Here is a 16637-nt window from a genome sequence, read left to right as displayed (position 1 = left end):
TATATATTAATACACTTACAACTTATGTCAGGGTAGTACAGTTAATGATTTACTAAACTGCTCCCTTCCATTATAGTACACAAACGGCAAGCCTAGCCAGATGGCTCTCAGCTCAGCGGCACACATCCCCTAGTCTTGTAGACTTGGATTCAAATAGTTCCCCAATTGCCTCACGATATTGAATAAACATCGAAAATTGAGTGATCTCACAGTAAATGAGACGTGAAACCTGTGAACCCAATACATACCCGCTAAGTATCTGCATATCTGAAACGCTTACAGTTACTTTAAGTAATTTCCAGGTAAACAAAATCCAGGCCGTGATTGTTACCAAAAAAATCAGACGTGACACAAATCTTAAAGAAAACATCTTAAAGTTAAAGGTAGGAACATCACCTGTTCTTGATGGTTCACTGTGACAGTAGTTTCTGTAGCTTCCGTCACTATGTTTGTCGCCTTCATCAGGAGTTCAATGGCAGGAGCGTCATTTGGGAGCTCGATCAACGTGTCACCAGAAATATTTTCGCCATCTTGTAAGACTTCTGTAGTAATTGATGTTAATCCAATGACATCTTCTTCTCTTTCGTTTAAGTCAATTTTAGCCAGTTGACTGCTAACCTACAAATGATAAACAATTATCTGAGACAACAGCTTCAAATAACGTACACATCACTGCAGATCCTGACTTTAAAAAGAGTGATGATAGTTTACTTTTAATCAACTCTCCATTTTCATTGTTCAAATGTTCCGAAGTTTCAAAACTTTTCGTGTTTCGGTCTGAAAGAAGAAATAGTGAAAACTAGAAAGAAATAAAAGCCAAAGCAAGGAAGCAGGTACGAGAGGATACCCCCCCCCCAAAAAAAAAAGTAAAACTATATGCAACAAAACGTAAATAAATCATTTCTGCAGGTTAGTTCTACTATCCATCAAATAAATTGGTGGCGCTTCCTTCTGGTTAAATAGTTAGTATAACGCGCCTTCGGCGTAGGAGACCCGGGTTCGATTTTTGGCGAAGTTCATGTGGTTCGGATCACACTTAAGCTGTAGGTCCATGTCTCATATAGCCTCGCTGCTGAAAGGGTCGCTAGACTCAAATCAAAACCAAAATGAAAAAAAAGTAAATTGGTTAGATTGGGTTTAGGGCCTCTTTCAGCAACGAGGCTATAAAACACATGGATGTACACTTTAAAGTGGAACACAAACCATAATAATGAGTTCAAATTTTATGGCTATCCCACGGTGAATCGAACCCGGGACCCAAAGATGTGTTTTAGTCACTAGATCAGCGCGAATGGCTACCCATCAAATTAAGTGCAGTAAAGAATAGAAGAAACTGACTTTACGAATTTAGTTTGTATTTTTTTTTTTTTTTTTTTTTTTTTCAAATTTTGATCAATGGGGAAATGGTACCTGTGTTGTGTTTGCTTTGCCCGAACCTAACTAAATTTTTTTAGAAAAACTGAAAAGAGCATTTTCAATTTCTGAATTCCTTAAAGACAACAATTTCGCTTCTGTTGTATAATCCTTTAGCTATATAGGCAGAATGTTAATTATCATTAAGCATAACCGTGATATATACTGGATTATTATTAAGATTGTAATCACGAGTGTGTTATTTGATTCGAGTGAAACTATTTGCCTAACTTATACGGAGGAAATCATCTTAAATTCGGTATAGATGTTCGGTACTGAGTTTTTCCTTAATCACTGATAAGTGCCAAGATTTTAGACGGTGAAGCAGAGCAGTTAACCTCAAACTAAACTTGATAAATTCGTGATTCGAATAATTTAAGTTTTAAGTATTGTAAATTATAATAATTATTATTTTTCTATTTTTTAGAAACAATAGAGAACAATAGGAGCTGGAAATGGAACCTGTAAGTGAAAAAAGTTCTTTTTTTTTTTTTTCATAATGTAATGTCTCCCAGCACCACCCTAGAGATTATACGACAGAACCTATAAATTAATTAGACGAAATATTTAGCAATCTCATTAACATTACGGGTTATAGAAACCATTATATGTTCAGATGGATGAAGTTTCAAGAATTGATGGAATCAACATGATGCAAGAAACCAGGAAATCTCGGAGAAAACTACCAAATGTTATCCTCTAAGTTTATAATGCACTGCACAGATCTAAAAGTTCTTCACCCTAGAGTTGATCTCTGATGCTGAGCTACCGAGTTTAATGTGTGATCCGAAGCATGAGCACTTCCTCCGAAATCGTGTTCAGGTTTCCGGTACCAAATGTAAGTATGTTTAATACATAAGGATGGAAAATTTCATTAAATGGATTCGAAGTTAATAACTTTTAAAACTAATTTTACCCCTAGCTTAGCTCATTTCCTGAGCAGAACTCAAAATAAAATGAACATGTTTCAAAACTTTAATTTATTCAATCTTCTTAAAAGGGAAGGGTTAGATGACTCAGCATTCTTTTTCACAATTTATAAAGTTATGATGTAACATATGAAAAATATCATAATTTTCTCCTTAAAATCTACTACACTTATTTACAAGCCGTACAATGAAGTCCGACTATTTGATTTAAAATTCAATTTTTATCAACTTTGGATCAGTATCGAATGTGTATCCTCAACTAGGTCCAATCCTCCTACTAGATGTAGACAAAATGCTTATACTATATACTCCATTTAGCTAAGGGGGCCGCAGTGGCTCAGTGGTAGAGTGTTCACCTCTGGTGCTTGGGGTCCCGGGTTCGATCCCAGCCCCCGCCAAGTGAACTTTTTCTTATTTTCACTTCTTCTTCTTACTGCTACTGGACACAACAGGGACACGAACACTGAAACATCGAGGACAGTTAAAATACACAACGGCTCTCCTACTGGAAATCGAGCTCCGGATTCCGTACACCAAAGGCGCACGTGCTAGCCACTAGACCAGCAGGAAGGTGAGTTCCATTCATGCACGGAGAGCTGGTTGAGTTGCCAGCCTACTTTCCACCATAAATTTAGCTTTCCTATCCATTACTATAATACTAATTATGTCATGGCAGAATTTCTTATTACTTTTGCTGGTAACGCATAGCACAACTATATTACTTTCCACTGTTTGAATATTTTTGGTTGATTATGGCAAAATTCAGTACCGGTATATACAATACAATTGCATTATATTCGGAGTACATACACACATTACATTGTATTATTTTAAGATTTTATTTATTTATTTATTATTATTATTATTATTATTATTATTATTATTATTATTATTATTATTATTATTATTATTATTATTATTATTATTATTATTATTATTATTATTGATGATGCCCACATTAGGCCACTGTTCTTACGTAGATTATACACGATACCATTATATTATTTTTTCATTGCATTATTTCAATATTTATTATTAAATATGCCAATATTAATTACGTATATCGAACACAATTACATCCCACTTAGAATACATGGATACTACACATTGCATTACGTTACATTACATTTTCATACTTTTAGTAGATTATGCGCAATTATTTCCATAGTACAAAACATAATTACATAACTTTACAGTACAAAACATACATTACATTACATTACCTCATGGAATCGTACTCGAATCAGTTTGGTCTTTTACTGCAGAGAAAGCAATGAAATGATCACGACTAACCTTTGGGTTTCTCAGGCTATATAGTTAATTACCTTTCAGAATCTCTTTCTTTCTTTCGTCTCTTCTTTTGTGTGATGTTGGATATCCCAGCTTGCTCCTTTTTCCTCTTTACCGCCTCCTCAGCTTGCAATATCCAGTCGGGATTGCGAATTGGCATTGACCTGGGAAACCTAGGGTCAATGAGTTCAGGCAAGAGACAGTCTAAGTAAAATTTGCTGAGTTTAGGCTCCATTTCCTGTTTCCAGAATTGGTCGTCTCTGAAAACAGTTTCAATATGAAGTCCTAGGGGTGTTTACACAGCAAACAAACAGTATTCTCTACCTGTTACGTGCAATTGCCCTTGCACCTGGTAATAGTACACGTGCTTCTTGTTTATACCAAATTATTTGGGATTGTTTCTTATCGTATTTAAGGTATGGAGCTTTACCTTACATGCTGCCTCATGGGGAGTCATTTTCTCGGAAGAAGACGGACATTTGACCTCAACAATCCCATTATCTTTAATGAGTCTATTAGGACTTGCTCCCAAATACGGTAAATTTTGGTCAATGAAAAGGCCACATTTTCGGATTTTCACGTTCTTTGCTTTTCCAACTTCTTCCAATGCGGTCTTCTCATGGTGCCGACCGTAAGCAATGGTCAGCAAGAAAGTTCGCAGCTTTCATAACTTCATAGAAAAGGCCTGATTCTTTCAAAGAGGAGACAATATTCTCTTCTTCAGGTTTGCCGCAAAAATAACTTGCACAATTTGAATGGTCACCAAACACGTGGTAAGGTCCATTCAATATGTCCTTCGTAATCATTTCAATTTCAGTGGTCTTCCTCTTATCCGTTTTTTTAATCCAATGTTAAACTGCTTTACACACACGAACACGAAGACGCAAAATTTTGTCTCCTAATTTCCGTCTATGAAAAACGCAATTAATTTTACTGTTTACAATTTCTCGCAGTTTGAAACAATAGTTTCTTAGAAGATGATTTCTCCATTCTATTTTCTCCACTGTAAGATTACCATAAGACCTTGCCTCCATTATATATATATATATATATATATATATATATATATATATATATACGCTACTATAGCCGTCTGCGATTAGGCGACCAAACCTTACGCTATAAAGTTCACTTTTCCTATAACCTTCCACAATAATACCAGCTTCCGTACTAATTGAGCTCCCTGTCCAGTTCTTGTAGCATAGATGATCATGATTTGAACTATCAGCTCCCGGGAGGTCTGCTTCTCTCTCTCTCTTTCCTGGCACATAGTGTACAGTACTTGTTTCTAACTCCAAAAAAGAGAACTTTGCGTGTTCTTAAGCCAACATTCGCGGCCTAGGAAAAGGAGAGAAATCAATACATAATATGTTATAAAAATAAAACTATTACTTAACATTTTACTTTACTAAACATATCTAATATAAATAAAATGTAGAGATTGTGTGTGTGTGTGTGTGTATCTGTCTGTCTGTCTGTCTGTGTGCGACCTGGGGACGAGACGAGAAGACCGAGAGTTACCAAATTTGGGCCACGGATATCTTGGTACAGGCCCCAGACCAAAACGAAGTTTTTTTTCTTAAATTTAGTACCAAGAGGGTCTCTCGGGGAGGGGGAGCGTTTACCAGGACATGTAAAAGAAGTAGAAATTGACCGATATTAGTGTCAAATTCATAGTTTTCGCGGTCGCTGAGATCAATAGTGAAACTCAGATCGCATTAACTTTCCAATTCACCCTTTGGCTGCGGGCCGGGGGTTATCGGGGGGGGGGGGTGGATCGAGACGTAAAAATAATCTAAAATGACCGATATTAGTCTCAAATCCATAGTTTTCGCGGTCAATGAGATGAATGGTGACACTTCCATTAGTGATGCCTTTCAAATTCAGGTACCATTGTATGCGGGCCGGAGGTCACCGGGGGGGAGGGATACAGGGACATGTAAAAATAATCGAAAATGGCCAATATTAGTGTCAAATCCATAGTTTTCAGGGTCGCTGAGCTCAATGGTGAAACTCAAGAAAGCATTTACTTTCAAATTTAGTTCCCATCAGCTAGGGAAGGGGCCCATAATAAAGGGGTTTACCGAGACATGTAAAAATAATCCAAAATGACGGATATTAGTCAAATCCATAGTTTTCGCAGTCGCTAAGATCAATGGTGACACTTCCATTAACGATGACTTTCAAACTCAGCCATCATTGTATGCGGGCAGGGGGCTACCTGGGGGTGAGGGTACCGAGACATGTAAAAATAATCGAAAATGACCGATATTTGTGTGAAATCCATAGTTTTGTCTACATTCACGTTGTTTTTTTTTTATTTAGTAGTAAATGGTTTTATTGTGGTTAAAAGCAGGTTAGTTAATGGTTATATAAAGTATAAACCGTGTTTACTATTAAAGCCATCCCAATGGAAACACACCTACTTTGTCAGATGTGTATTCACAAAAAATAAATCCAGTTTTAGAAATGTTTAATTGTTCTTTTGTTGTTCAGTTTGTTAGATAGATATTTTATCTGACCCGTGCGAAGAACGGGCATAACAGCTAGTACTAAATATATACTAAACAATATGTTCAAACATAAACAATATGTGTAGTAAGAAACACGAGAAATTATATATAATCCCTGTTACTAACAGTGTATAGGAAACATTAAATTTTGAAGCTATTGTAGATTTACTTGACAAAAGGAGACGATAGCATGACAAGGTAAAAGTAAACACGAGCACGGTGTGTTCCACCATAAACTCACGCAGGACCTGCGATCGGATCAGGAACCTTGAAACCAGGATCTAAAACTTACCAATAGAAGTCTGCGCGGATGTGGATGTAGCCGCGATTATCCGCATCGATATCGCTTTTGTGGATATATTTCTTTCTTCTTTGTGAATTTGGGAATAAAGCTGCGAACATTACATCGTCTATAGGCCTACTTATAAGCACCAAACATTTCTTGCTGGGTGTCATACAATAAACTTGTTCCCTTATTTTATGGTTGCTATCTGTTGCTAGATGTTTTTGCAATTAAAAAAAAAAAAAAAAAACTATAATCTGTGAATTGCCCCAGCAACACAGGACTGAAACTAAGCTCTATCTATAGCAACTGAAGCTTACGTGGTTCCCGGTGCCCCTCAAAACTGAAGAGGGAGCAGGAAAAACAAACATATTATTTTTTTCCCTTTCATTTACTCTTCGAAGAATAGGGGGAAACTGGAAAGAGGAAGACGAAGACAGTGGCGGATCCAGGGGGGCAATTTCCCCCCCCCCCCCCAGAGGAATCTTTCTTATTTTATATATATAAATAAAACCAATCCCAGAGTTTGGACCTCTTAAAAGTAGCAGAATTCCAACCCCCAACCCCCAGAAGTCCGTCCTGGATCCACCCCTGCGACGACAGGAACACGTGGATTGGGAATAAAAAAAAAAAAAAAAACTATTACACAATTACAGAACTAACGCTTGAAAACAAAGGTTAAAGGTCTACTATGTTGGCCACCGACCTAATTAGTTATCGGGGAAGAAAACAAGGATGTACGAAGCAATGATACGTTTATAAAACACAGTCAAAATACTTACCACTGCTGATGAAGAATTGTAGTTAGTTCTATATGAACGTCTCGCCCAAGATCCATCAACTACTACAGACACTATTGGAACAACATCCGTGTCCAGTTCACCATTTTGAATACTAATTTGTGCCTCTTCTTGAGCCGCTTTCATCATTTATTCCCACGCAGCCTTCTCCCAATTGTCACATATCTCATCATGGCAATTTTTGTACATATTTTGTGTCATTCCAGGTACATTTAGAGCTGCAGAAATTTCATTTAGTTGGGTATGTCCTATGCCTACTGACATTGCTCCAGCCACTGCAGCTGTGTTGACATTCATCATGGTACTATTTTGCGATGTTAAATTTACCTGCTGTGTATATTTACACATTTTGCATTTGAAAGTTCTCTGATAGTACATCCAAAGGGTCCATGACTTTGCTGAAAATCAACGATCCTTCTTCCAATCATTTTGTCGTTTTGAGATGACTCTGCCTCTATCCTGCTTGTTGATGGGGTAGACCTGTTATAAAATAATATTGCCTTATATATTAATGAGTTTGAAGCCGCCAATTTTCATTTAAAATATCACAATATTTAGAATATATATCGAGTTTATTATATTTATATACAGGGTGTCCATAAATGCGTTACCACCCCTAAAATTCTGAAACAGTGAAACACATGTGAAAACACAGAAACACGTGTTTCCTTATTTCAAAAGTACGACATATCTAAGATAGGGTACAACTCAATTTTTTTACGGGAAGGGGTAGGAGGCAAGTATTACTAGGGATGGGCACGAGTCGAGCTAAAACTCGATTCGACTCGAAACTCGAGTCGAGTCAAATATAATTTTCCCGAGTCGAGTCATTGTTTTGAGGTCGAGTTTGATAAATGACTCGCTCGTTCGGCTCGTTTTGAAATCATCGTCTGATTATACTGGAAAGCGAAAGCCATCAGAAATGTAAGCAGTAATGTGGAATACTTTTATTGTTGCTCACGACAGGTGTGCGTCTCGTCTCGTCTTTTAGTGCATCTTGTGAGGTACTTTTAATGTGTCTCGTTTCTATAACAAGACAACAATAGATTTTTATAAGGAGACAGCCTCAAAAGCCATGAGCACCAATATAAGTATGTAGTTCTTACCATCAAAGCTGAGACTTCTACAGTCGAATTTTTGAGCCCAAGCAGAAGCCCAATCCGGGTAGTAATGTCAACCGGCTCGGCTCGGTTTAATTGAGCGAACTGCTCGAGCTGGCTCGATTGGGATGAGCCATTGGCTCGGTTTGTATAAGCCATCGACTTGGCTCAATTGAGCCGATGGCTCGAGCCGGCTCGGTTGGGATGAGCCACCGACTCAGTTCATATGAGCCATCGGCTCGAGACAGCTCTGTTGAAACGAGTCTGCCGGCTCGGTTCGACTCAGCTCAACTGAGTCGATGGCTCGAACTGGCTCGGTTGGATGTGAAATCAGCTCAATTCGGTTCGGTTCGGTTCGGATGAGCCACTGGCTCGAGCCAGCTCCGTTAGGTGATCTGTTGGTTCGGGCCATTTCTCGGTTCGGCTCGATAGTGAATGAGCTAGGAGCCGAGCCGCTCGAGCCGTTGACAATCCTAAACCCGGGCCGAGAAGTTTTGAACATGTTTGCCGACGGCTTATGAGTTTTAGCAATTTTTGGCTCAAGCCCGAATACTTGCTCCTCCGGAACTCAAACTCAGAACCTCGTGACCGATGTCCTTGCCTCCTGAAGACTCTTCGACGACCGAGATCAACAGTCAACTAGTTTTACTTATTTCAATACAAACTGCCTACCTTTCATGGTTATACACAGTGTTGTTGTAATAATAATAATAATAATAATAATAATAATAATAATAATAATAATAATAATAATAATAATAATAATAATAGAAGAAGTAGTACTACTACTACTACTACTAGTAGTAGTAGTAGTAGTAGTAGTAGTAGTAAGTAGTGGTAGTAGTAGTAGTGGTATCACATCATTTGAGGAGAGTACTTGGAACTACACACAGGGTTTAGCTCAAATTGGCTCGTTTTCGCTCGACTCGACTCGAAACTCGACCCAAATTTGAGACGAGTTGGAGGAAATTTTTCGAGCCGAGTTCTCGAGTCGAGTCAAAGATATCTGTTTCAAGTCGAGTCGAGTTTCAAAGAAAACCCACTCGAACTCGCTCATGCCCATCAGTAGGTATTACAGTCTTCATTGATAAATCCGTGGCCACCCCTAGAAACCTGGAGCGTTGAAACGGATTTCAAATCTGGGAGTTTCTGGGGCAAACTTCTAACTTCCATACGTTATTTATTATTATACCCATTATTACAATTTTGGCCTATTATGATTTGAAGCTAATTGAACTCTCATTCTCATTTGTGAAAATTCTATTACCGGTATATGAAATCATCATTAACAGTAGATGGGCAAATATAGTTTTTCAGGGAGAAATTTTAAGTTTCGCCAATAGGGACTGTTGCTGCCCTGAGATTTCTGCTTTACTCTAATAGAATTATAATTATTGATAATATTACCTCTGCCTTATATTAGCATGTTTCATAGTAAAATATATAACACTAAAAATATGCAAAATACAAGTTAATTGCATACTATACAGTGTCCCCGGTGGATGAGTGGTTACGCTAGTCGCATTTTAATCAGTGCTTAGGTTCAATTCTCCGTGGGACACAAGTGGTTCGGGTCCCACGTTAAACTATAAATCCCGTCCTTTGGACGTCATCATCATCCCATAGAAGGTAATGGCAAACCACCATGGGCTCACCTTGCCAAGAGATCTTCGGGTTAAAGACCTACATTCGGGCAGAACACCGTCTCCATTGTTTAAGTTCCGTTTTCCTTCTACATCAGTTCAAATGCAAGACAATTTTTGTTGCGCTAGTAATCTCTCGTATAAGCAAAGTGAGACATCCACCAAAAACAAAAACAAAAAAAAAAAGGAGAGAGAGAGAGAGAAAGAGAAAGAAAGAAATAGCTGCAGGCACGTGTAATGTTAGATACGTGGTACTCGCCCCCACCCCCCACCCCCCAAAAAAAAGTAGTATTTGTTGCCAGGGTAACTCTATTATCATTGGCATGGTACCGTAACCTATCATTTCTGTATATAATATTGGCCATCGGCAATGTCCGTTGACTAAATACTAGCCCGGTTTCGAAATGATCTTCGGGAAGAGAAACCAAAGTCAAATAGCAGTAATAGGTGAGACAATACCAAGAATGTATCTGCAGCGCACCAACAAAATTTACTCAGAATTATAGCCTATTTGTGATGTCCTAGGAAGGATAAAGACTCCAGCTTTCTGAATTTCTCGTAACCTTCTTTAGACCACCTGATTTTCTAGTCAGTAAAGTGTTTTTCCTTTGATTTTCCCACAATGATTTCGGTCGCTACTTTGCCGCAGACTCGAGAATATTTATAAAACAAGAATGCCCTTCTGATAAGGATTGTGAATTATGCGACCACTCCCGGCTACTTCACAATTTGCTCTCAAGCTCTTTACTTCTTCTTTCGCATAGGCAAAGTATCAAAATATTTATAGTCTTTATTGATGAGTGATAAACATAACAGTGATATAGTTGATAAAAGAAAGACAGAATTTTTATGCTGAAGACGTCCAGTTGATAAAAAAAAAAAAAATCCATCAACGTTTAGGGTATTCGGTGCACTAAATTACAAATCAAAATCTTAAACTAACGACTTATCTAAAAATCTGATTATAAATCTACTCAAGTAATGAATGAAAAATTAAGAAGAAAATTTTGTCAATACTCAGTTTCAAAATTTACAAATTACATCTTACCATGTTCGTTCCCTCCAGGCAGCTAAATTTTCGCCTCGATTTTTCTTCTTTCTTGCAGAAAGATAAAGGCCGCTCTTCTTTTCTGAGATGGCATTTTGCCAACGATCACTTTCTCCAAAGCTGCACAAACACACTGCAGAACAGCAAAACAAAAACACACTATGCATTTGTTCTGGAATTCGGAGATTACACACCTACCAACAGAGGAAAGGATTCCCGAACGTGACATAAGCAGCCGATGCCGAATGAACTGAACTCGTATTTCGCGCCTCCAAGAAATTGAGTGAGGGAGACTGCAAGGAATAGTATCACTCCGCGCTGACGACAGAAAGTGGGTGGGTCTATGCTTGCAGCAAACGCCACCCGTGCTGGCTAATTTTTTTAACGTACTATTTTCTTTTTTACATAATAGTTTTGCTAATATGCATTCAAAATAGATTTTGATTTCAGGAACGTTTAGCAAAAGGTACAGTCTACAAATCCCTGTTTTTACTTTTTCTTTTACGCAACAATTTGTTTCTCTGTTGGAGAGTAATTGATAGAAAAGCTGTCAATTCGATATTTTATTAATACTTTTATCAATTAAAGTTATTTTACCATGCTTATTGGAGGAAAGAACTACAGACAACTGTTATATACAATTTAATCTATCTAACAAAAAAAAAAAAAAAGCACAACAATATCTTATATGATAAGAGAAATGAAATGAAATGAAATCTTTAAGTTTTACGTCCCACGGTTATGACGGTTAGGCTAAAGGAGACGGTGGTGATGAGAGATGAGTGAAATGGTGGAATGAAGAAAGTGGGAGGAAACGGGAGAACCCCGAGAAAACCCACGAGCACGGTGTTTGTCCACCATATATGATAAGAGAATTAGAGCTAAAACAGATTGCCATGGATTTAAATGGCAATAGCGACCTTGGACAGAATGCAATAACTAGTCTTAAGAGAAAAAGAATGCTACAGTACTCGCCGAGGAGTATTAGACAATTGTGTTGGTTATACTGATGCGCCGCAAATGTTACCTAGTACCCACAGAAAATATATGCAAGATAAAATATGTGGTGTGATCTCGTTGTATATTAAGAGATAAAATAATGTAACACCAAATTAATTTCTTACATAATGACTCCCGCTGAGTGAAATACTGGAGTACTAATTTGGAAGATTTAGCCTCTTTCTGTATTACTTTCTGTCCAATTATAAAAATCAGAAACGAAAGGAGAAGGAGTTGTAATTTTATTTGGATAATATATATGTTCTAATATACTTGTATATTATAGCTTTGGAAATATTTAAAGTGTGTTAATAAAACAAAACTGTTCAAAGGAGCAAATATATTAATTAATAACACTTGTGTTATATTGCTGGAAACGTGTAAGGTTCTGTGTCTAATACGAAGATCTCGTGAGTGGCAAAGATCATCCAAGCCCATCCCCAAACCCTTTAGAATATGCATTTCCCAAACCCCCATCCTATCTACAGCCCAGGATGCACAGGAAACATTTCCACAAAATCTCAGTCTATGCGTAGTAGTTTCGCAGATGTGCTCATGAGTGAATCTCTGAGTCAGTCAGTGAATTCTGTTCTTTTATATAGAGTATATAGATTAAACAGCTGCGATATACAGTATTTTGAGACTTTTCTTACTTTCGTGCAAGTGTGTTCTCTATCAATAAAACGCAGATTCTTTACAAAAAATTACATAAATTTTCACAGACTGGATGTGTTAACGCTCGAAGCCATACTAAAATGCTTCTCGATACACTTACTTGGACTTCCTGACCACACCATGAAAGTATGACTATGAGGCTTGCGTGTTTTTCTATCCTATCGACTTTGTGGCCTTTACAGGCTTGGATCATCGGTCACCTATTATTCCTGTTTTTGACTTCATCTTTTCTTCTCGTTTCTCATGACTATATGTCAATTATATATTTGTTTTGTGGTAAAGTCCAGATAATCTATTTCTCTTACACACTAGGGACGTTACTCCATGACAAAGTAGAGAAAATGCATTTTCGTGTGTGCAGTAGGACGGAGCGAAACGGGGGGTCGCTTATCAAAAGTTGTCCAACGAAGTAGCACAACATTCGAAGGTGTCAAAAGTTGTGTATTATTAGTATAACATTCGTGATTTTTTTTTCATAATTTTTTGTACTTCATTCCCCGCAAGGGTCTTAAAATTGTGTAATTTTTTTATGAAAATTTGAATTTTTTTGAAAATATTGATTTTTTTTTAAAGCTGCTCGATTAAACCGAACTAACTAACGCTATGGCCTATGGAACTCTGAGATTCATTGCCGCGTTCACAAAAGCTTTCCACTGACATTTATCCTTAGCCTAGTTTCTACTTTGTAGTCCTATTTCTGCGAGATCTATCTTAATATTGTCCTCCCATCTGCGTCTAGGTCTTCCTAATGGTCTTTATCCGATAGGTCTTCCAGTTAAGACTTTGAAAGCGTTCCTACTTTTTCCATCCTGGCTCCTCACATGACCTGCCCATTTGAGCCTCCTAGACTTGATGACACTAATAATGTTTGGTAAACCGTATAAATTACATAGTTCTTCGTTATGAAGTTTCCGCCATTCCCCATTCCCGTTCCTCTTGGGTCCAAATATTCATTTCAGTACCATACACAACCATGTTTCGCAACCATACACAACAAGAGGCTATCGTTTTATATATTTTAAGCTTCAAATTCCTCGACAGAATTCGCGACGACAAGAGATTTTAAACTGAATGATAACACGAGTTCCCTGCTTTTAGTCGACATTTAATTTCTTCGTGAATATGATTTTCGTCTGTTAATATTGATCCTAGATATTTGAAAGTATTCACTTTATCAAAAATATTATTTGATATTTTAACGTATCCATGATTGTCGTATTACGATACCAACGAATTTCCATGTATTTACTGTTCTCTAAATTTACTTCTAAACCCATGTCCCTGCAAGCCTTTAGTAAGACCTCTGCATTTCTTTCTATTGTTCTTCTATCACCCCCTATTAAATTTACATCATCAGCATACGGCATAACCTGGTGAATCAATGAAATCGAACTAGGTGACAAAAGTTGCACAATGATTAGATTGACAACACCATTCATGATTTTTAAAATAATTTACATCTTCATTTTCCACAAGGGACTGAAATTATGCATTTTTATGTTAAATTTCGAAATTTCAATTAAAATATTAAAAAGGGTTTTAAATCCGCTAAACACTTCACACTACTTAAGAAAGAGTTGTGTTCACTACCGTAACACCTATGGTTTTAAAATAATTTTCGTGTTTTGTCTTATTACCCGCAGGGACATTAAAATATTGGAATTTATATGGTAAATCTCAAAATTCACTAAAGACGCTAACAATTTTCAAGAACTGTCAAATAATATCCTACTAGATGTCAAGCCTTGTGCGTGACTAGTATATTTTTTTTAAAGTTAGTTTTCCTTCATCTTCGTTACCTCTAACAAGTTTCCGAATACAGTTTCACAGCAATATTAAAAATACATTAAGCATAATATTAAGATACATTATGTAAATTTAACAGTTTTGCATTGAAATTATTTTTGATATGCAGCTCTTTTCTGGTTTCCAGAACCACACAGAACTCACCAGATCCGCCCATCCTCCCATCTCTTCCGCCCTGCCTTTGGAATTTATCTCTCTAACTCATTGGTTTGTATTCAGATTATTTTTTTTCGAATGTGGGCATAATTGACCTATCAAAAAGTATTGCTCTGATAAAAGCTTCGGTACAGTTTTAACGCACCTCTCGACTGCTTGAGTATGACAAGTGGAAAACAGGCGGAAGGACTGATGAACCTTCTGTTACAAATTTCTGTAGATCCTCCCCCAACAAATGGCTCGTCAGGGTTGGCTCGGTTACTTCGCGTTCCTGCCAGTTGATTAGGTCAATGTAATCCTGAGCACTAAAGTGTATTGCTGGAATACTGAAGTTGTTGCGTACAGGAGGTGTTTGATTTGAGCTTTTAGACCTTGAGTCAAGAGTTCTACGCATAGCTAGCTCTCGAATATGCTTCCGGTCATCGGCGAGCATAGATATCAGTAAATTCTCCGGATGCGCGAAGAAACCATTGCGCTGAACTGTCCTATCTACAATGGCCTTCAGTTCATTGCTTAAGTACAGTGAAAAGGCTACAGTACGATATAAGTTCAGAGAAGCATCCTTGATAGTCGAGTTACATTTAAGGTAAAAGCACAACGGAGCATACACTTTCATGATGAATGTAGCCAGCTCCCTCAAGTTCGAAGATGGGTCAGTAATGCTTATGTACACTATAAGCACTCTGTTGGCAGTATTGATCCATCTTGCATGGGATAATTTTCCAAGAATTCTTGATGCAAGATTCGGTGAACACTCACCAGCAGAGATTGCTTTGCAAGTATCTCACATATATCTCTGATCTGTGCTAAGGTTTCTGACGTCTTTTTCTTCCATGAACTTCCTTCAGTCGCTTGAATATTGACGATTGGTTAATTGGTTAAACTTTTTCCTATAGTTTTCGAGAATTTTTGATGACCCAGTGTTGCGCCATCTAAATGCTCTAGAATATGCCTTATAATATACTACAAAAACTGCAAAATTTCAGCCCCTTGCGGGGAATGAAGATGCAAATTATTTTTAAAATCATGGAGTAATCAATCTAGTCATTATGCAACTTTTGTCACCTAGTTCGAATTCATTGGGTAGCTTTTTAATTCAAAAAAGTCAATAATTTCAAAAAATTCAAATTTTCATAAAAACTAAACATTTAACGCTCTTCCGGAGAATGAAGTACAAAAATTATGAAAAAATTCACGAATGTTTTTTAAAACTTTTTTTCTTTTTACAATAAAATGTAGTATTAAAACAGCAAACAGTAAAAAATAAACATAAATGTGCTACTATATACACCGACGATTGTAATAAACGAAGGGTAGCACATAATGATTAATAAGTGTTTCAGTCCTCTCTATTTAGATGTTATATTCTTATTTATTTCTTCTTCTTCTTCTGATAGATAACTTCACGAATGTTATACTAGTCAATACACAACTTTTGACACACCTAGTGCTTTTTAATTGGACAAGTTTGATTTTTCGCTCCACCCTAGTGTGCAGTCCTTTGGGATCTAGGAAGAATTATGGTCCATAATTTTGGTTCGCCGCCTACATTGATATATCTACAAGTGTACAATATAGAAAACGATAAGTAACTTCAGAAACACATTATAACCAGCATGACGACATAGGGACTTAGTGGAAAAAAAACACACATAATACGGAAAATAAGGAAGTATGAAAGTAGAGATGCAAGGGCTCGGAAAAAAAACCGGCTGTTTTGGAAAAAAAAACTCGGTTTTTTCTGCTTTGCTTTTTTGCTTGGGAAATTTTGGGCTTTTTTCAAAATATTACATTAAATTGATAAAGCAGACTTTGTTTCGCTTCTCTACAGCACAAAATCTCATTTAATTAGTGGTTGATGTAGGTAATAATATAAAACCTAAAATAAACCATGAATTTCGAAAAGATTTTTTTAAAATTCTTAACATATTTACATTATGAATTCCGAAGGATTAACCAATAGATGTAATAATTTTTTAACC

The 16637-nt window shown here is 37.0% G+C and overlaps 1 protein-coding gene across 7 annotated transcripts in view; it reads right to left on the bottom strand.

Moving 5' to 3' along the window:
• LOC145673820 (uncharacterized) overlaps positions 1-16637 on the bottom strand; it is a 234519-nt gene that overhangs the window by 158788 nt on the left and 59094 nt on the right. For 6 of the 7 annotated variants that reach the window (XM_081743587.1, XM_081743592.1, XM_081743586.1 and 3 more), the window contains exon 4: positions 397-618. In XM_081743587.1, coding sequence (XP_081599713.1) covers positions 397-618 — 222 coding nt within the window. Of the gene's footprint in view, positions 1-396; positions 619-7210; positions 7570-16637 lie in introns of those variants that run through there. The other variant, XM_081743593.1, reaches the window with a different exon arrangement.

This window comes from Thermobia domestica, chromosome 17 (assembly GCF_964235325.1).
Source record: "Thermobia domestica chromosome 17, izTheDome1.hap1.1, whole genome shotgun sequence".
NCBI classification, from domain to species: Eukaryota; Metazoa; Arthropoda; class Insecta; order Zygentoma; family Lepismatidae; genus Thermobia; species Thermobia domestica.
The sequence above is the reverse complement of the archived record's forward strand: the minus strand, read 5'-3'. Positions and strand labels throughout refer to the sequence as shown.